The sequence below is a fragment of the Syngnathus scovelli genome, chromosome 2, assembly GCF_024217435.2.
Source record: "Syngnathus scovelli strain Florida chromosome 2, RoL_Ssco_1.2, whole genome shotgun sequence".
NCBI classification, from domain to species: Eukaryota; Metazoa; Chordata; class Actinopteri; order Syngnathiformes; family Syngnathidae; genus Syngnathus; species Syngnathus scovelli.
The window spans coordinates 17,740,851-17,762,801 of NC_090848.1; the positions used below are offsets into that span (position 1 = coordinate 17,740,851).

The following is a 21,951-nucleotide window of genomic DNA, read 5'->3' on the forward strand; positions in this document are numbered from 1 at the left end:
ACGGGGGTCGCGGGCGTGCTGGCGCCTTTCCCAGCGGTCATCGGTCAATAGGCGGGGGTCACCCTGAACCGGTTGCCAGCCAATCGCAGGGCACACAAAGTCGAACAACCATTCACACTCACACTCACACCTCGGGACAATCGGCCTACCAAGCATGTTTTTGGGATGTGGGAGGAAACCGGAGTGCCCGGAGAAAACCCACGCGGGCTCGGGGAGAACATGCAAACTCCGCACAGGGAGGGCCGGAGGTGGAATCGAACCCGCAGCCTCCTAACTGTGAGGTGATCATGCTAACCAGCGTTCCACCGAGCCACATCAATTCAAACATAATTTTAATATTAAATTTGATTCATATTGTTTCTTTTATTACGTTCTAATTCCGTGAGAGGGCAATTTGGAGGTTTTCATTAGCAGTAATCATTCAACTGCTAAAACAGAATTTAAAAAGATTTTAACTTGTGTGTATCCTGCTTCTCACCCAAAGTCAATTGAGATAGTCTTCAGCTCACCCATGATTCTAATGAGGATAAGCGATGTTTATTTCTTTCTTTACTTTTTTATAAATGATTTTCTTGTCGTTCTCTGGTCTTCTCTTCAAATGTAAATCTGTCCAAATCCATATTGACCACTTCAATGAAATCCTCGCGCCAAATGCAACAGTTCTTTCACTTTAGGAGACTAAATGCCACAAAGGCTTCTGGCGTCATTTGTGGCCCAAAATATACTGCTTCTCTGTCTGTATCTAACTACCAACAGCATGTCAAGATGGCCCACATGCACAGCTGGAACTTGATGGACTGACGCCTATCTTATGGAGGGCCTGTTGCCACAGCCACATTCATCTTCACCTCATAACATCTCTCCCCCTCGCCATAAAACACACATTGATTTGCAGAGGGATTATGTAACCTATAGCGCACGCATTTAGGTCATCCAAGCGTTCACATCCAACCAAATAACGCGGTACGGCGGCAGTTGCTCTATTTAGCAGTCACCGCACCACCTGAGATTTAAACGTCTTAACTGTAAGGAGTTTAGGAGACTTTAATGCTGCTCTCCTTGCTCGTCCATGTGACCGGAGTCAAGAGTACAACAGGAAGCGAATGCAATTCATCTCAAAGACACCTACAATCGTTACAAATATTTTCAAACTTGATTTTTTTTTTCACCGATTGAGGTGCTCTGCAAATTATATCATCAGTGTGCTGAAGCTGCAAATATAGAACACATACTAATGTGCATAAAATATGTAGCGCATTCTTTGCTTTCTGTTACACTCAGTTTATTGACAAATAATAATAATAAATTGGATGGTTTGTTACAATCCAGAATAAAACCTGCAACTCACTACAAGTGAGTGTTTATACTCTCGTCTCCTCTGAGTTGACAGCATTTACATTCATTAAGATAATTGGACTGATTGGCCAATCAGGAAGCGGGCTAAAGGGTTTAAGAAGAGGGAATTAAAGACTCTCTCTGTCTGTCCCTCTACTTGTCAAGAGCTGCTGTCCCATCATCTACTCGCCAGCCAAGATACCAAAGCTCAAGCACCTCCCTTCCTTCCAATCTCCTTCCTCTCGGAAATCTCCTTTTGGCACGATTAGTGCAACACCAGGATTCTCTGCAACAGCTCACAGAGGGCCGTCAAAATTTCTTTCCTTGAGGATCTTGAGTGTGAGGAGGCAGAAAGAATGGGCGCTGGAGCGAGTGCCGAAGACAAAAAGTCCAAGGAGTTGGAAAAGCAACTTCAAGAGGATGCCGACAAGGACTCGAAAACGGTCAAGCTTCTGCTGCTTGGTAAGTGACCACCTGAAGGCTCACCAGGATCCCTCACGCAGGTGGACAAAGCGATTGCTTTTCAGATCTCATCTCTCTGAATGACATTTTCCGACAGAAGGAAACAGCAGAGAAGTCCACCTGCAAGCTGGAAGCAAATGTCAAAAAATACATTTCTTTGATGGGTTTACCAACAGAAGGCTTTTAAGGATTCTTTAAGGATTACGAAAACATTGATTTGAGTCAGAGGCAACGCTGCTGTACAAAAACTCCTCATAGTGTAGAAAGATTGTGATCCAGGCTGGCTTTATACTTATGAAAAAGAGCCTGTCACAACTACTTACTACTTAGCCAAATGAAAGAAGCGTTTCTTTGGGGGGGCAGGCTTGTTCCTGCATAAAACTTCACATAATGTTAATGGAAAGGTGACACCTGGGCACTCCAGTGAGTGGATGAAAGAGATTAAACAGCAACAGTGAGTTGAGTCTGCAAATCCAGCAGATTAATCAACACTGAAACAAGAACAATCTGCCAATCAATTTGTGTTTGCAAGCGTCCAATTAGATGTAAATATTCTTACTGGGATATCAGAGAAGCACGTCTAGTGTGAGAAGGGTGCACAAATTAGCTGCAAAGACGTTTCGGTTCTTATGTAAGGGCGTTGGTGCTTAAAAGATCACAGCCTTTGGTCTAAATGAATCACAGTACAGCAGCGATACGCCAATCCAATTAACTAACAGCTTTAGAGCAGATCCACTTGCGGAGGTCTCTGCTGATCCCTCAGATGACAAAAAAAATGAACCTCTGTTAGACTTTCACCTACTTTGCAGCAGTCACATTCGTCCATCCAAGCAATGCACCTTCAAACGCCAACATGCCTTGTCTGACAGTCTGCACATACAACAAATTTAAACAATTCACCAGGCTCTCTTTAAAAAGGGTTAAGAATGTGGCGTGACTGTGTCTTTAATGTGTGAATTGTTTAGTAAACACTGCCTATGAGCCGTTTTGCCGTCTAATTTTGAGACGTGTGTCCTTGTGTTACCAAGTAGACAGCAAAGAAAGCTTTCTAGTCAATTTTGGTAAAACTATTCCCTTAAGTTGCTCAAAAAGACATTCTTCTGCCGTTTATGGGCCAAACAGTGTCCACGCTGACGAGAAACAGCATCTGCTAAACATTATGCTCTTGTTGCAGGTGCTGGCGAGTCAGGCAAAAGCACCATTGTCAAGCAAATGAAGTAAGTCAACATAAAATAAATTGTATTGTGTCAGCACTAAACAGTCATAGTGGGCCATGAGGTTTTTGCAATCGTATTGGTTTGTTGTTGCTCAATATGTCAAATATCCACTTTGGCACCACTGTTGTTTGAAAACAGTGTGAATGTGAAATTTTGTTTTTTTACATCGACTATAGCCAGTGTTATTCCATTGCTTGGGACGGAATGGATGTGATTTGCTTTCAAACTGTTTCTGTTCCACCTTGTGTACAGGATTTTACATCAAGGTGGTTACACAAAAGAGGAACAATTGGAATTCAGAGCCATCATCTACGGCAACATCCTGCAATCTGCTCTGGCTATCATCAGAGGCATGGAGATGCTGGGGATTGATTTTGGCGCTCCTTCTGCACAGGTCTCGATGACACTAAGACCACATGGGCTTTACGTTACAGAGCAAAATCCAATATGGGATGCTGATTGCCCTCTTATTTGTTTGTATTTACAAACAAGTTCCCCATACAACAGATTACAAACTGAATCCAATGTGAATTTAGATTGTGTTTTGTTGTTTCAAAATATTGAGGTCAAACTCTGCATTTGACCACTTCCACTTTAGAGCTTCCCCAACTCGCATAGGTGTTTTGGTTCTGACGGGATTTTCCTTTTCTAAAACCTGCAGGAGAACGCACAGAAGCTGCAGAACCTGTCCGACTCCATCGAGGAAGGCACAATGCCCGCCGAGCTGGCTGATGTCATTCAGAAGCTGTGGAAGGACTCCGGCGTGCAGGCTGGCTTCGAGAGAGCCGCCGAGTACCAACTCAACGATTCGGCCGGCTAGTGAGTCTGCGTCTTTAGCTCTTGAAAAGCAAACAGATGCAAGCTTTGCATAGGAGCGACTGTGAGCTGTTGGTATCTATCCTTTAGCTACCTCAACGAAATGGACAGAATCTGCAAACCAGACTACCTCCCCACCGAGCAGGATGTGCTGCGATCTCGAGTCAAGACAACTGGTATCATTGAGGAACAGTTCTCCTGCAAAGAGCTGCACTTCAGGTGAGAAAACCGTCCTTCCGCTTTTCAGAAGCCAAACGCTAATAGCCTCTTTGGCGCGCAGAATGTTTGATGTGGGAGGCCAGAGGTCCGAGAGAAAGAAGTGGATCCACTGTTTCGAGGGCGTGACATGCATCATTTTTTGTGGCGCCCTTAGTGCTTACGACATGGTGCTGGTAGAGGACGACGAAGTGGTAAGTTGGCCCACAAGCTGTGAAGAAGGACCTTAAAAAAACAGTGACTGATGCTCTTTAACTTTGACTTTCAGAACCGAATGCACGAGTCTCTCCATCTATTCAACAGTATCTGCAACCACAGGTTCTTTGCGCTGACCTCCATCGTACTGTTTCTCAACAAGAAGGATCTTTTCGAGGATAAGATCAAGAAGGTCCACCTGAGCATCTGCTTCCCAGACTATGATGGTAAAAACAAATATGAATTCAAATTCAAAAAGCTTCTTCATGGCTTTATGTCTGATTATTTTGGTGTCCAGCAGTTTGTACACACACTGAGTACATTTTAGTTGGTTGTGTCCCAGCCAAGGCGCAAACACAAACATCTCATGGCTCACCACCGATCAACAGTATAGTTCAGGTGGGACAGTCTGGAGGTCAAGTCAGATTCAGATGGTTTGGACATGTGCTGAGGCTGGACCATAGGGAGAAGGATGCTGAGGATGGAGCCACCAGGGAGGAGAAGAAGAAGGAGGCTAAAGAGGAAGTTTATGGATGTGGTGAGGGAGGACATGCAGGTGATTGGTGGGACAGAGGAAGATACAGAAGACAGAGTGAGTTGGAAACAATTGGTCTGCTGGGGCGACCATTAACGGGAGCAGTCGAAAAAAGAAGACTGTCCCCAACAGTATTTACTATAAAGTTGTTCCAATTTAAATTACAGTTTTAGCCCCCCCTTTTAAAAATAGACATCGCAACAATTGACTTAGGTCAGGTGTCCTGGCTGGTCCAGCGGTATCAATAGGACAGTCACTCTCTTACACATTGTTACTTAAAAGTACCAGACAGCTTTGTGTCTGAATCAATGCAAAAATCAATGAATGAAACGTTTGTGTGTTGTAGGTCCGAATACGTACGACGATGCCAGCAACTACATCAAGGCGCAGTTTGAGGAGCTGAACATGAAGAAGGGCGTGAAAGAAATCTACTCCCACTTGACCTGTGCCACAGACACAAAGAACGTTGAGATTGTGTTCAATGCCGTCACAGACATCATTATCAAGGAAAACCTTAAGGACTGCGGTCTCTTCTAAGCAGTCCCAAAGTCGTAGGTATGCCAGGACCCAAACGTGACATGACGCACACAATGCAGTCTGAGTCTTGTATCCAAATGAAAGTGGACATTCATAACCGATGAGAAAGATTATCAGAAAGCAGGTCACGCCATGTGATTTTAACGTCTGAATCAATTTGCTAATGTTTGACTTAGGAACGAGAAAGCAATGAAATATGTTTACAGGGCATTCAAATAAAAAAGAAGACGACGTAGCATTAGCACAATAAATCAGTGAAGCATGTTTGTTTTTCTTAATTATCGCCCTCACCAGTGTTCACATGCTTGCAGTTTTGTATTTTAATTGTGGAACATCAAAAATTAAGCAAGCCATGGCCTCCATCTTCACACAAGATGCCAATCGGCCCTCCATTCACAATTTGTATCAATTTGAAACTTGGCGGGTTCACGAACAGGCGATTCAAGACATTTGATTTCGTATACTTGAGCAAATGTACCACTGCAGCAACTTTGAATTCTGCTTTGTTTTCTCTCTGCAGAACTTCACTTTGTCCCTCACATACTGGCACTAACTGAGATGTTTACCAATGGAGCAGCAAGGATCCTCTCTATTCGTTGTGTTCATGCCAAGTGACTCTGTCCAATCTCACATTCTTCCTGCTACACAGCTCATGTCCAACTGGGTCGAGACGCCCTACTTAACGGACATTCAAGTTTTTACTGGTTCTTCGGTTGTGAAAAAAAACCCCAGCAGCAGCTGGTATTTGAAGAAGAAACAATTGCTTCCCTTGCCCATCCCCCGTGAGCTTGATTAAGTTATTTTGAACGAAAGTCAGTGAATCCAGAGTTAAAAAAGTAATGTTTTTGTGTAGCATCATTGCATCGTTTTTGAGTATTGTAGTCGGTGGTCTTGATATAATCGTAAGATGTTGCAGAGCAAATATCAGAAATTATTCCCCGTGTTTGCAGAATGTCCAGATTACAAACCAAATTGTATATGATTTAAAATAGTGCTGATGCTTTCTATACAACTGACCTATAAAGAGAAAAATACATTTCTGTTGGGCAAACAAGTTAGACAAACATTGTACATAAGAGAAGTTAATTCATACTTGTTTTGAACGATAATGTATATGTTACATATATTGTATATATATACACGAGAGAGCGAAAGAAAAAGGCAAGCAATATAGAAGGGTGTCGCTTTATTACTAAAAAGGGAATGAACATTTACAGTTTGTCCTTTCTTATAAAATGTAGAGGCATGAATTAAAGCTGCATCACGCATCTCTGTGAACTGTGTTTTTTGTTTTTACTGTCAGCATTCATTGGCTACAATGCACTGGAATTAGCATTATTGACAGTCTTGGAGAGATTTGGGCTGTACATGTATGTAAACAATGAGATATTTTTATAATATATAGCCAACATTCAGCCTTCCACCGTATAGCAACAAAACACGGTGGACTATAGACACCATCAAAGGAAACATATTTATTCAATTCAACATTCATGTATCATTTTTGTTCAGTGGAACAAATGAAGCAAAGTGAAACAACCCACCCCCATCATTTATAAAAGGTGAAACCGAAGCGTGTATATCCACTGAGCGAAGCACATTCGCAACAAAAGTGTAAATGGGGTCAGAGGCACTATAAATAGGCTAACGTCTGGTATGGATAAGATTTCTTAAGGATCATTTGTTCCCAACACAGTAGTTAAAGATATTTGTTGCAGTCAGCACATTCCTGATTGTTTATTCACGTGCATATGTGTTGCCTTAGCACTATTTACATGTATTAGTTTCCATTCGTTGCTGTTTTTACAGTTGTTGACGTTTATGTCGTTTTGGACTTCACGGGCATTGGGTCAACATGCTTCAAACGTGTCCCTATAAATACCGTTTCCCATTTATATTGCAACGTTCAGTGCTTTGTTTGAAAATAGCCGTTCTAAGTCTTCAAGGTAGACATCGGCCGTTTGGTGGGAGGTTTTCATTTAAAACAAAACAAAGCGAGGACAGCTTTTTTCCCCTCTCGATTAACGCTGTTAAAATGAGCCAATATAAATGCAGAGCAAAGACATGCAAATTCTAAATGGGAAAAATAACCGATAGGACTTCTTTGAACAGGACATGGGGGAAATAATAAAGGCTGCCTTAGTATGAGGTGGTAGCTATGAAACAAAAATGAACTCTTTGCATCATTTTGGGGAAAATGGCTTCAGTGCCGAACATCCTAAGTGAAAATCATTAGCCAAGAAATTGCATAATCTCCCTTTATGCACGCAAGTGCAATGATGTAATTCAGTATAGTAAAATGATTGTGCCGCTGTGGGATATGTTAGACTGAATGCTAAGTAAACCCAGAACCTATGCGAAAAAATAAGTCCTCTACATAACTTATGTCATTCATATATTCCAAAGCAATACTGTGAGCCAGTTTCAAAATAACAGCTCTATGATCCAAATAATTAACACATCAGCTGTTTAAGTGTGAAAAAGTGACATACTGTAAGGTATGCAACGCTGGCATTACCTGCGCTGGATGCAAAGACCCACAAGAACTCACAGGGATCGCTTCGCTGGCCGATCTTACCAATCTCTTCATTCCAGCAAAAACTCAGCCGAGACTGAAAGGTATCACGATGCAAGTCCTCACAAAGGCGGATGCAACAGTTGGTTCACACAGCACAGGCTTAGTCCGTTTGTAAAAACCTGCACTGCAACTCTTGAAGATAAGATAGCAGCCAAGTTGACCAGAGTCCCCCTTGTGACGCCTGCAACAAACATGACATTAGTTTAAGAAATAACAAACAAGTTTTACATCATTTTCTTGTGTTTGTTAAAATACATTATACATAGATTTTGGCTCGCAAGTCTTAACATGCATGGATGCAACCCTGTGACTAAAACCTTTTATCCATCGAAAGAAACAAATCGTAAGCTGCATAACTCCTAAGTCATCTTTTTGATATTTTTTCTCCCAATGTTTTCAGCCATAATGGAATGTGTCACTCAAACCAACGCAACACACATCAGCAGAAAAAGATATGTCATCAAAGTCTTCATTTTTTTAAATGTATGCAGCTAATTTTTTTTCTTATCCAATTAACATAACAGCTCCATTACTTAGCAAGTTGTCTCAATACAGTAAAGGTTTTCCAGGTGTGTCTTTAAGGATACGCGAAAAAGCACGATAGATTAAATAATGTATAGTATTCCATAAAAAGTGAAGATTGAGCTGTACTATTTGATGGTGTACTAATGGATTTTCGTGAACGCATATAAAACAATTATAAAATGAAAATTTCAAAGGTGGCTTTCATGTTCATTAATGTCAACATGTCAGCACATACAATGATTGCAAAGTTGCCTGGTGACACAGATTGTAATGGTGATTTCCAGACAGCTCGGAAGTAGTAAACATTTCACTTGGAGCGTCCGCGGTTTGACCTCAACATATTTGGGTGGAATGTAAACATAAAACCATGGCTGCCTGACAACATTCAGAAGCCGTCGCATACTCGCCCCCATGCCAACATATTTATTTCCTCATTCATTTTGTTCAGTTTTGCCCGCCAGTTGCTGTGCCTCTTGTTAATATTAGTATTGCATTTATTTACAGCCCTGTCTGCTTGCCTCGCATTTTTCCATTCTGCGTCATCTCCAACATTCCAACATCAGACTGCGATAGCGTTTGTCACACATCCTGTGATCTGAGGCTGTTGCAATACTGGAAGTCACACTAACGTACATGTAAAACATGAGGAGCGTTGTAGCAAATTAAGAGATAAACCATTGTGTAAAACAAGAGATGTCAGCAACTATAAACTGACTCATACATATGGAATATTATGGTTATTCATAATGTATCCTGTTAATAAGGACAAGTGCTATGGGTAATGGATGGTAGTAATTGGATCGATATTTTCATTTTCGTGCACATAGAGAGGTCATCTCTCTTTGCATTACCAGAACCAAATGAAGATTCCACAATATGCCATAATATTCATAGTAATATCAGTCCAGCTAAAAAAGTGAACATGCACAATCTCCTTGATACCAAGCAGACATGTTAGATGTGAAGTCAGTGCTGCTCTGACCTTTACAGCTTCAGTAGAGCCCGATATCCGTCAGGTTGATTTTGATGATGACATCAGTAACTACATCAAACACAAACTGCACGTTCTTGGTATCCGTGGCACAAGTGAAGTGGGTGTAGATCTCCTTGCTGCCCTTTTGTTTATTTAAGTCTTCAAACTGGCTCTGGATGTACATTGCCGCCTCCTCGTATGAGTTTTCACCTTGACACACACACACACAAAACAATAAAGTAGTGCTAATTGTAAAAACAGCAGCAGAGTACTTTAAACAAAAATCACAATGAACTATAAATGGGTGTACATTCTATCACGTACAACGAGAACATCATCACGAGAGAGAAACGATAAAGCAGATCCCATTAAATTGTTTAGAGTTAAGTCTGAAATACCGCTGTGTTATGCTGTTGTTTAATTTGTGTTCACATGGGTGTAATATCAACAAACTCTATGAGAGTAGTATTATCAGCTCAACGGGATACGCTGGTCGGACACATTCAAGATCTTACAACTCCATGTAATCAATACATTTAAGAAAACGAACTGAAGGAAGCTTCACTTCACTTTATTTGAGTCATATTGTTTACTTTCCAATACCATGATGTCAAACTTAGGCAGCTGCACATGGAGAGACTCAATGATTATATGGCATCCTACAGTGACCAAGGGTCCTGTAATGAGTTTTCATGGGTTACTGACCCTCTGCGATTAGTTTAGTTTTGATTACAAACTGGAATCACAATAGCAAATGCACAGATATTATTTTATAACAATAATCATAATTAAAATGGAAGGTTATATCACAGGCCCATTCATAACAAAAAAAAACCCACATGCAGAGTACCAAGAGAACTCCAGATCGCTGCGGCCAAGTCATTCAATACTGTATATCATAGGTGTCAAACGCAAGGCCCGGGGACCAGATGTGGCCCGCCATATCATATTATGTGGCCCGCGAAGACAGATTTTGCATCAAATTTGTGTCATTAATAAGATTACAAATTGTATTCACTTTAAAAAAAAAAAAAAATAGCGATATTGCTTGTAATTCGTCTTTTTAAAATATTTGAACCGTTTTTTCTAGTCACTGATTTCAAAACTAGTTCTTCATCACTTTGTTTTGTAGCCTATAGTGTGTATATAGAAAACGTTGACAATCATAAGGGCCCTCCAAGGGAAAGTATGACTCCAATGCGGCCCGTGACAAAAATGAGTTTGACACCCCTGCTGTATATGAATGTATTGTAAATAGATGTTTTTAAAAGCCATACTTAACTATATGTCTATTTTCATATATACAGGTGGCTAAAAAGCGAATTGCGGAGAGACTTTCTGCCGCCGAATTGGAAGCAAGAGTGCGGTCAATGGATGGGGTTATCATTGCCAGCAGCCTCTCATATATGCACTCTCCTTTCTTCTCGTCCTTTCCTTGATTGTGTTCTTTGCTGACAGAGAAAAATACTGTAGCTAGACTGGCCAGGGCAATCCATTTTTTTCTTTGAAAATCCTACTATCTTGTTTGTGGTTCACCAAAACACCAGTACTATATGTGGCGCCAAAAAACATTGTTCCCCAATAAAAACAATCACAGCTTTTTTGTTGCCCTTTTTCGGTGTTTGTGTAAAGTTCAGTCGCCAAGTGTACGAGGGTCACTCACTGATTGTGATTACTAATTTGTAGGGAATTCTAGTTCAGCATCATCAGTAAGTTTTCGGTTCGATTTGGTGGTGGATCCAACAGGTTAATTTTGATGAAATCAGTGACTACATCAAACACAAACTGCACGTGCTCGGTATCTGTGGCACAAGTGAAGTGGGTGTAGATCTCCTTCCAGTCCTTTTGTTTATTTAAGTCTTCAAACTGGCTCTGGATGTACATTGCCGCCTCCTCGTATGAGTTCTCACCTTCACACACACATAAAATAAAGTAGTACTAATTGGAAAAACAGCAGCAGGGTGGTTTAAACAAAAATCACAGTGAACTATAAATGGGTGTACATTCTATCACATACGAGAACATCACCACGAGAGGGAAACGATAAAGCAGATCCCATTAAATTGTTTAGAGTTGTGTCTGAAATACCGCTGTGTTATGCTGGTGTTTTTGTTTGTGTTCACATGGGTGTAATATCAACAAACTCCATGAGGGGAGCATCATCAGCTTAACGGGATACGCTGGTCGGCCACGTTCAACATCTTACAACTCGCTGTGATCAATACATTTAAGAAAACGATCTGAAGGAACCTTCACTTGTAACCGAATTTTTTTCTGCTTGACAACGTTAATGGAATTTGCCTGGTTAAATACGGAGTCAGCAGCGGTATAATAAATGCACAGTAGGAACCAAATGTAGATTAAAATTTGTTTGAGAATACAGTTTCAGACCTTATAAATTTGGGTCAAATTGCAATAAATCTCATTTTTTACTGTAGAACATAATTAAAAATGTCTTGTGCCTATTTGTGTGCTCTGACAGGCAGATAAGGGTTCTTCTGGGGTTAACGCCCGAGAAAATCTAATTGGCAAATTTCAATCAAGTGTAAGCCTTTAATTTCTAAAAGAGTAATGGCTAATCTGGATACACTGCTCACAACATATTATGTCTGTATAAAGCAACTTGACTTGACACAAAAGTTGACCTCTTCAACCTACCTGTGTACTCCGGGTAGCAGATTGTGAGTGGACTCTTGCTGATCTTCTGTTCAAACAGGTCCTTCTTGTTGAGGAAGAGGATGATGGAGGTGTCTGTGAACCATTTGTTGTTGCAGATAGAGTCAAACAGCTTCATGCTTTCATGCATGCGGTTCTGAGGGGAAAAAGCGAGCAACACCTCTTACATGGCAACATGGGTTTGCATCCCAGATGGGGAAAGAAACTAGAAAACTAACAAACCATCTCCTCATCCTCAGCCAAGACCAGATCGTAGTCATTGAGAGCAACACAAAAAATTATGGCTGTGACTTCCTCAAAGCAATGAATCCACTTCTTCCTCTCCGAGCGCTGACCTCCCACATCAAACATCCTGGACACAAAGAAACCAAGGCTGCATAAATATCATTTATTTTCCAATACCATTAAAGCCATGCATTTTTGAATACGAGCATCCTTTTTTTTAAGAAAATCATTTCTTTTTCTGTTAATAAAAATGCCATGGAATACATTAAAATGAAATTACACACAGGCTTAAAATGTGCTCTGACACAAGCAAATTGCATAAGTCAGAAACACAAAAATATTTCATAAGACAAAGGAAAGAAAAGAAGAAGTCATTTCTTGTCCGTAAAAACAATCATGTGATAAGGGTCTATATATTTCATCTCTGTCTGCAGTTTTCATTTAATCAAATATAGGATCAATCATCTCACAACGTATGCCTGGCAAGAAGAGAGCGAAGATGGAAGCTGAGATTCAAACTCTCTTGTGTACGGTAGACAATTTTTTAATGGCCATTTGTGTGCCTGGAGCTCTTACTCACTTAAAGTAGAGATCTTTAAAGGTGAAGTGAGTTTCCACGATCCCTGTGGTCTTAACGCGCGTCCGCAGCACATCCTGCTGGGTTGGGATGTAGTTTGGCTGACAGAGCCTTTCAAAATCGTTCAGGTAGCTGCAGCACAAGAAATATGCAAGTTAAAGGGCATTTAGGTGATTTAATCACATTGCAAGTCCAGCTGGGATACACGTACACAACATATGTTAGGACATATCCGCTAATATGATACACCTTGATTTAGCTCTTAGTAGACAATGATGATTGAAGTCAAACTGCTAACTAATGTCACTTTAAACAAAATTGCATTAAAATGTTTCCAAAGATGTGAGAGAAGGGAAGATTTTGTTCCATGCGCATGGGTTCCAAAGACTGCTACTAAATATGGGCTCATATTTGGGTGGTCGTTAAACACTGGCTCTTTATGAGATGAGTGAGAACAGACCGACTCTACTGATCCTTCTTGTCTCGCTGTGTGGAGACAAAATGCACAGGAGAGCCATGACCAGTTGCCTGTTTTCAAAACAAAGCGCATGTCTTTCACTGCAAGGTCAGGTCTTCCCGGTGGCCAAAACCGCTCAGAAACGCAACTGAATTTGTGTTTTGGGCACTTTTGTCAGCAGGTTTCCAATACTTGATTACAGCTCAACCTCTGAGCTGGAAAATGATTGGTTGTGAGGTGCTGGTGCTAATAGACCTCGGGCAAATCCATTACACCCATAGGAAATAACTGAAAAGCTAAGTTCAAAATGTTGCAATCATTAAACCTTTATTACCTGTTGAGGAAAATATTACTAAACATTGTAAAGTCCTCAACTGTAATACCGTTAAAGAGGCTAAACATCCTGCAGCTCCTCCCTGTCAAACTGTACAAAGCTTGTCTCTCCATGAAGATGTATCACTTTCAACGTACACGTGACACCAATTACTGTCCTTTTGGGCAGGGCTTTGGGGCATCTTGCAACATTTTGGTGGGCTTTTGATAGTGCACTATTGATGAATAGTGAACCAACAATCAGTGGGGGATTACTGGATGTGCCCCGCAATTGACTGGCAACCGGGCTGTAGTCCCCCACCAGCCGCCCAAAATCATCTGAGATTGGCTGAGCTCACCAGTGATCGTAAAGAAGAAATGAAAATGGAAGCACATCAAACACCAAGCACATATGCTGTGTGGCTGGATGTGAGCAGGATAGGGGATACCATGAGAACAATCTAAGTGGGCAACAATAACTATGAGGAAATTAGCACATTATTGCCATGTTAAAACACTTCCAAAATGCAACATTTTGCAATCAACATGAGTTTGAGAATGCTTCAAGTCATGCTGTCTTTACAGCATACGCACAACAAATTGCTACGTTACAGCAACATGGCTGTAGGTGTTGCTTCCCTCTTCTTGCTGAGGAATGCAATCAAGCGAGGAACAAGCGCTCACAGCGACCTTTAAAACAAGACACGTCTTGCCTCCTTTTGGTTCAAGTGGAAACACTGCACCAATGAAGAAGGTACGCTACTCTTATTAAAAGTTGGCGATATGGAACGTTGCATTAAAGCTACAGAAGGATAGATAAGATGCCACTGTAAACCATTGAGTATTCCCGTGGAATATAGAACGTGCGAAATAAAAATCAAGGTTGAGTAGACGCAGCCAGACTAAAATATTTCCTTATGTCTGTTTCATTCCTGCCTTCCAGAGTGCAAGAGGTGTGAGCACAGTTCAGTGGAAACCAATCAAACTGGTCGATGGCTCTCACTATGCAGCGGAGTCGTTGAGCTGATACTCTCGCGATCGGTCGAAGCAGGCGCGAACGCCGCTGTCGGCCCACAGCCGCCGGATCACGCCGCTGAGCTCCGCCGACATGACTCCCTCCTCTGCCGAGCTGGCGAGCGCAAACAGCTGTCGGGCATCGTCCTGAGAACACACGCATTCCTTTGCGTCATATACAGCTCACAACATGCACGTTCAAAGGTTCTCGGTGTTGTTAGCTCACCGCCCGGGACTCATCGCCAAAGTCTATCTTTAAGCGCCCCATTGCCCGGATGATGGCCATGATGGACTGGATCGTGTTGCTGTACACCACAACTTTGTACTGACTGCATTCCTCCTCTGAGTAGCCATCTTCGTGAATGATCCTAGCAATAAAAAAAAGCTTTCAGGCTGTATAAATATTTTAAACGGTGAAGAATGGCTCCTGCTCAAGTGGGACATGTTAGTGATCAGCAACGTTTGATGAAAGCTGTCATTAGAGCTGGAATTTGCGCTCTTGTGCGCATGCAGCGTGTCTAATGTGGGAACCGGGGGACTCTATTCATGTCTTGCCAAGCTATGACTGGCCTTGGTGGCCTTTGTTTCATATGTTCTGCAAAATGTGGGGCTTTTTGCTTTGCCCGGGTGCATCAAAATGAGTCTGCGTTCTCGTTTCCACATAGATGAACTCTGTTTGTTGCCACAGACAACAAGGCTCAAAACAAAAAAACAACTTGTGTGTGTGTCTCATGCTTACTTCATCTGCTTGACTAGTGTGCTTTTCCCTGATTCACCAGCACCTGGGAATGAGATAAGCAGCAATCATATTAGATCATAGCCATGGAACTTATTCTGCTTGCGCCCAAGTTACATCTTATGCAATATGCATATTTGCATTACTGTAAAGATCATGTGACTTCTTTAAATAAAAACAACAACTCCATTTGAATGGAGCCTGAAGGTTTCATCTACAGTCAGAATGTACTAAGTTGCTTCAGCGCTGCAGTGACATACTTTGTCTGGTATTCAAGTCAACGACGGAAGTCGGTTTACGCAAGTGATTTAGACATGAGGGGTGTTGCAATGAATGGTGAGAGAATCACTTCCCAAAACAAACCTTTACAGAATTTCAACACTAAGCTACACAGGATGCATCTGGCTGACTGAGCATTTTGCTTCCACTGGCGGGAGGATAACAGATATCTGACCAGAGAGAAGAGGAGAGAAAAAAAAACCCACTATGATCTCCGTGTAAACCTGCACAAAACACACATTTACTATTGTAATGGGTCTTTATGATAAAAATTAGGTAAGTGAAATTTGCATGCTTATATTGTTATATTATCATTGTGGTGACTAGTGGCTAGTAAGTTTGTCTCACAGCTTTAAGGCTCAGGACATCCTATGAGGAGTTTGCATCTTCCTCCAAAATTCAAATTATCCATCCATCCATTTTCTGAACCGCTTAGTCCCCACGGGGGTCGCGGGCGTGCTGGAGCCTATCCCAACCGTCATCGGGCAGTAGGCGGGGGACACCCCGAATTGGTTGCCAGCCAATCGCAGGGCACACAGAGACAGACAACCAATCGCACTCACACTCACACCTAGGGACAATTTGGAGTCTTCAATCGGCCGACCAAGCATGTTTTTGGAATGTGGGAGGAAACCGGAGTGCCCGGAGAAAACCCACGCGGGCCCGGGGAGAACATGCAAACTCCACACAGGGAGGGCCGGAGGTGGAATCGAACCCGCACCCTCCTAACTGTGAGGCGGACGTGCTACCCAGTGCCCCACCGAGCCGCCCAAATTATCCATAAGCGTATATAATAAATAAATAAATAAATACTTGTGGGTTCCCAAATTATCCCGCATAAAAGCAGGGCGCTTACTGGAAGTTAGAAATACAAACAAATAGTTCTTATTCATTCATTATATCTATTGACATTCTGATATCCCACACCACCTGGACAAAAGTCAGCTATGTGATCCACCACAGTCTCATTGTTGGACACTCCATACCATGACCTTGATTCATCTTGAATTACAACTCACAACTGTACAGGGAGCCATGCAGCACTATCACGATTCTTTACTGGCACCCTATATGAGGGTAGAGCGGAATTCGTGTGCATATAAATATTTAATTCAGAGTTGTGTTGTGTGTATAAATAAAATTCCCCAATCAATATAGTGCTGTTTTTGGCTCAATTTATGTGCGTCTGTCTGACTTCATTTTTTCCAGCACCCTGTTGGTTACGTCCTTTTTGCCATTTAAACAGCTTAGTGGGTGTGACTGACATACCCCAATATTTCCATCAGCCTTCGGGGAGAGTTACCATTGAGTCCTATGAATGAAGTCTGTCTGCCAACAGGAGAAACAAAAAAATCCAAACTTTTCAAGTAATCTGCATTGCTATGTCGACTAGGTCAGTGGCCCTCAAGCACCAGGCTGCAGTACCAAATAGGCCATTTGGCACAGCATTGCACAGAAAGACTGAACAAGAACGTTTTTATTGATCATCAAGTTTTGGGGAAAAAAAAAAGGTTTTGCTTCGATCCACAAGTTCAATCACTTGTCTTGGCCAAGTGTTAGAGTAAAAAGTTCTGCATAAATGCTTTTATTTGGATGTCATTGTCACCTCAAGATGGGACGGACTCTTTGAAGAGAAACACGTGCTCTTATTAATTAAAACATGTTCAGCACAGGGTGAGGTTTTATTTTCAAGATTTGCAGTAAAGTACTTCATACTAGTAAATGCCATTCGCTAGAACTTCAGTTAATGTTTGCAATGTTAAACCCCAAAAATGAGGCAAAATGCATTGAACCCTGTGTCTCGTTCCGTCCCATTCGCTGCATTTTGAGGTGATTATCAAACATGGCCTCCTGCCAGGCCAACTTGACACATCTATTCACAACCGGCCAAACGGATGCAAGAATAACTACCAAGGCTCATTTAACAAGAATTTGGGAGAATTTTTTTGGGCGGGGTTGAATCGCTGTTTGTGGTCTAACAAGGACATTTTCATTGGTGTGATGTGGTATCGTTCCAGCTTTGTGGTTTGGTGCGGCAACCCCTGTGGCCCTCTTTGGTTTTTCACCATCCAAAACTCACTCCTCAACATTGTGTTCACAAGCATACAGTGAGAGCTCTCAACATTGTACCCGTAAATAAACTAAGTCAAGGTAACAGCGAAGCAGTCGCAAATGTATTTTCATGAGAAATAAAAAAATAAAAAAATTAAAAAATGATTTTCATGTGGAAGCAATTTGAGGTTTGATTTTTCTTAGCGTGCATGGCTGCTCACCGTCATGCATTCTAACGGAGTGTGCAGTTATTCATTGCTCAGTGGATATACAAACACCCCAACTTAAATTCTAGGTTTTTATGATGTGAAAAAAATCAAACAGGAAATAGCATTAACACTATTTTCACCAACAATGTGACCTACATCCTATAAATCTCAATTGAAAAAAAAAAACCCCAAATGAAATCAGAAGAAAAATAGACATTTTTAATTCAATTTTTTTAAGTGGGATTTTAACAGTGGTGTGTAGACTTTTATATACGCTGCAGATAGAAGTAGCATATTCCCATTAGTTTGCAAGAGATCATGTTACAGAGCCTCTCCTCCAGAAAGGTCACTCAATGCAGGTCTGTTTTCAGCAGTACTTGCTAAAATGATTGCTCTATATGAAGTGGCACAAAATCTCCTGTCCTGAATATAAAGTATAAAAAAAAAAAAGCACAATTGCAATGTTGCAATTTGCATTTTTGGCCCACCAGCTGATTTGTTGTGCTTGCCAACCTGTCACACTTTACCTGCCTATGTATCTGCTTATCTTAGCACCTGCCTAGATGATTGCTTACATCCCTGACTACTGTAACTCTTTGTGTCTTCATGCGCAACAACTTTATTTGCCTTGACATGAGAGTCATATTGTTTACTTTCCAATACCGGAGTGTCACACTTAGCCAGCCGCACATGGAGGGACTCAACGATTATATGGCATTGTACAGTGGCCAAGGGTCCTGCAATGAGTTTTCATGGGTTACTGACCCTCTGCGATTAGTTTAGTTTTGATAACAAACTGGAATCACAACTAAATAGCAAATGCACAGATATTATTTTATTACAATAATCATAATTAAAATGGCACAGGGGCGGCTCGGTGGCACACTGGTTAGCACGAGCGCCTCACAGTTAGGAGGGTGCGGGTTCGGTTCCACCTCCGACCCTCACTGTGTGGAGTTTGCATGGGGTTTTCTCCGGGCACTCTGGTTTCCTCCCACATCCCCAAAACATGCTTGGTAGGCTGATTGAGCACTCCAAATTGTCCCTAGGTGTGAGTGCGAATGGTTGTTGGTCTCTGTGTGCCCTACGATTGGCTGGCAACCGGTTCAGGGTGTCCCCCGCCTACTGCCCGATGACTGCTGTGATAGGCTACAGCATGCCCGCGACCCCCGTGGGGACAAGCGGATGAAGAAGATGGATGGATGAAAATGGCACAGGCTCATTCATAACAAAATATACATGCAGGGAACCGAGAGAGATCCAACTTGCTGCTGTCAATAATGTTAATGAATGTATTGTGAATACATATTTTTAAAAGCCATACTTAACTATATGTCTATTTTCATGTTCATACAGGTGGTTAAAAAAGTGTGGAGAGACTTTCTGCCGTCGAATTGGAAGCAAGAGTGCGGTCAATGGATGGGGCTATCAATGACAGCAGCCTCTCATATATCCACTCTCCTTTCTTCTCATCCTTTCCTTGATCGTGTTCTCTGCTGACAGAAATATACTGTCGCTAGAGCGGCCAGGGCAATCCATTTTTTTTCTTTGAACTTCCTATGTTGTTTGTGGTTCACCAAAATAATACAGTATATGTGGCGCTAAACAACATTATTTCCCAATCCAAACAATCACTTTTTTTTGCCCATTGTTGGTGTGTCTGCAGAGTTCAGTCGCCAGGTAGACGAGGGTCACTCGCTGAATGTGATTAATTTGTAGGTAATTCTAGTTCAGCCACATCGCTAAATGGGCGGCTGGATTTAGTGATATCGTAGATCTGTCTACCAGAGCAGTGACGTCAGTAAATATTATTTGTATATCTGACAGATGGATGTGGCTACAGTTGTATAAATAGAGTAGCGTAACAGACCCAGCACACAACTTTGCAGTGATAGATGTGAGCCCAGTTTGACTATTAAAAGAAATAAATTAGTAAGTCCTTGACCCTTGTGCACAGTTTGTTTCTGAGGCCCAGATTGTGAAGAACTGTAGACAATAAGCGGAACCAACTTCCAACTAACATACTCATGGAACCAAAAAGAGGTCACTTCTGGTTTATTTGGGAAAGCTGGTTTCAGAACATTTCTGTTTAAAGACAAAGCATTGACAAATGCCAATGTACTGAGAACAGTACCATCCAACTAATTCTGCATGATTGTGTGATCCTCACTGACAGTGTCAGTGTGTGTACATCTTAATATGGACACTTCATAGGCGGACCAAGCCAGGGCATCACATACTATATCATGGATCTGAATGATCTTTAAGACTACATGCTACATTCAAGTCAAAAAGGTAAATTGTTAAAGACATACCAACAAACCATACAAATTTACAAATTTTACTTTGACTCTGATCAAAACTAGTACGATTGTCTACAACCACGCATTTTAATTAAAAAAAAAGAGAAAAAAAATACAATGCCTACAACATGCCTTTAGAGTCATCAATTGGAAGATTTTTTTTTTTTTTTTTTGCTTTGTGTTGGCAGCAAAATTGTTGACTACTCAAATACAGTAAAGAAAAGGGGAGCAGATACTGTAATACCCTCACACGTGGGCATGGGAAGCTACAGGCATTGATGCACTACTCTCACATGTGGGCATGGGAAGCTACAGACATTGATGCACTTCCAGCTGTTTCTACGGTAAGAAAACCAGTAAAATACACATACAAAATGAGAACAGTTGCAACTTCTCGTGTAAATTCTCAACTCACGCTCCTGAACACTCACTAGGCCACACCTATTAAAGGGACACCGCCAACTCACAAATTGTTCTGTACATATAGTAATTACACATTATGAAGCCAGTTTATTTCTTTGTATTTTCTTGTATGTTTTAATAGCTTTTATACAATGCAATACAAATTTCTGCAGTAAAAACATAATTCTTATTGTGTCTAACTCGGTGTGTGTGTGTCTGGGGGGCAGTCGAATTCATTACGCGTCAATGACAATTTGGTAGCGATATTTGGCTTTTTATTCCAGTATAAGGAGTTACAAGGAACTAATAAAACCCGAAAGTCAAGACACCGCTGGATGTGCAATTTAGGAAACTTTTGACCCAGAAGGATCCAGTGCAGATGTGACTGCAGTTCTTTATGGCCTACTTCTACCGCACATGTCGCCAAGAACATCTGGCTTACGCCTCCAAAACGCAATAAACGAGGATAAATTTGCTGCAAGCAACACACTTTGATTAAACCTCATTCAAACGCCCGAGTTCAATTTGCGCACTGGACACCAGTCCGTCGGCCAAGGCGTGGTGAGTTCAAAGCCCAAAGGACAAAACGTTACTTACCGAGCAAAAGAAACTTCACTTCTCTCAACAACTTCTCCCTGTCTTCTCGCAGGTTTTTATCGATCATCTTGCTCCTCTCCATCGCAGCTTTGTCTTCGGCGCTGATGGTACACCCCATTGTGACTTCCAAACTACTTTCCCGATATCGTCGTCTTGGGCTTTTTTTCAGCGGCTCATGGGTCGTGCGGAAAGATGCCGAACTGTGTGAAGTCCAGAGAGGCGTTGGTGCGCTGTTCGAGCTTTAGTCTGATGCTCAACTCCAACCGTGTCAGCCACAAGTGTCCCCCAAGAGAAAGAGGGGAAACGCGTTCTAATGGGGTGTTTTTCAAAAATATTTGAAATAACGAGCAATTTCTAACAGTGCCGAGCAAGGTTTTTTTTTTTCCCTGCAATTTTGATCACAAACTCTAAAATATTTACAAACGCTTTTGGAATGAATAAGGATTAAAAAAAGAGCATACTTTCGCCTTGAAAGTTACAGTGGCTGCTGCTGTGCAGTCGCGCCCTCTTCCAGCTGATCCAGATGTAATCTGAAAGGCGAAAAAAAGGAAAAAAAACGGGCCCTCCCTATCGGCTTGATGGGAAATGTAGGCTAAATAGTTCAAAGCAAACAGCACTGCCTGACTGTCCGGTGCGTTTTGTGAAAACTGCCACACGGGGTCATTTGAAAACCTAATATAAAGTAGCATACAAAAGTTTGGCTAAAATAGATAAAACGTCTGT

The 21,951-nt window shown here is 41.6% G+C and overlaps 2 protein-coding genes and 1 long non-coding RNA gene across 6 annotated transcripts; 2 read left to right on the top strand and 1 right to left on the bottom strand.

Annotated features, from left to right (window-relative positions):
- The first annotated feature begins 1,488 nt into the window (after positions 1-1,488).
- On the top strand, positions 1,489-6,581 carry gnat2 (guanine nucleotide binding protein (G protein), alpha transducing activity polypeptide 2). The gene is made up of 9 exons (XM_049754961.2): positions 1,489-1,797; positions 2,972-3,014; positions 3,267-3,408; positions 3,676-3,833; positions 3,921-4,049; positions 4,111-4,240; positions 4,315-4,468; positions 5,123-5,331; positions 5,834-6,581. Exons 1-8 carry the CDS (start codon positions 1,692-1,694, stop codon positions 5,311-5,313), a joined length of 1,053 nt encoding a protein of 350 aa, XP_049610918.1. The 5' UTR covers positions 1,489-1,691; the 3' UTR covers positions 5,314-5,331; positions 5,834-6,581.
- On the bottom strand, positions 6,485-21,849 carry gnai3 (guanine nucleotide binding protein (G protein), alpha inhibiting activity polypeptide 3). Of its 4 annotated transcripts, none has more exons than XM_049754959.2 (9): positions 21,229-21,772; positions 15,390-15,432; positions 14,877-15,018; positions 14,640-14,797; positions 12,871-12,999; positions 12,288-12,417; positions 12,048-12,201; positions 9,399-9,599; positions 6,485-8,072 (listed from the first exon to the last, which is right to left on the bottom strand). In XM_049754959.2, exons 1-8 carry the CDS (start codon positions 21,344-21,346, stop codon positions 9,409-9,411), a joined length of 1,065 nt encoding a protein of 354 aa, XP_049610916.1. In that variant the 5' UTR covers positions 21,347-21,772; the 3' UTR covers positions 6,485-8,072; positions 9,399-9,408. The 4 variants fall into 4 exon arrangements, with proteins under 4 accessions (XP_049610916.1, XP_049610917.1, XP_049610915.1 ...); XM_049754960.2 differs by lacking the exon at positions 6,485-8,072 and adding an exon at positions 11,185-11,299 and having other exon boundaries at positions 9,451-9,599; positions 21,229-21,774; XM_049754958.1 differs by lacking the exons at positions 6,485-8,072; positions 9,399-9,599 and adding an exon at positions 9,945-11,299 and having other exon boundaries at positions 21,229-21,428; positions 21,690-21,849.
- On the top strand, positions 14,189-14,996 carry LOC137839852 (uncharacterized). The gene is made up of 2 exons (XR_011086244.1): positions 14,189-14,390; positions 14,580-14,996. It is a non-coding gene; the product is annotated as an uncharacterized lncRNA (long non-coding RNA).
- Positions 21,850-21,951: the final 102 nt, after the last annotated feature.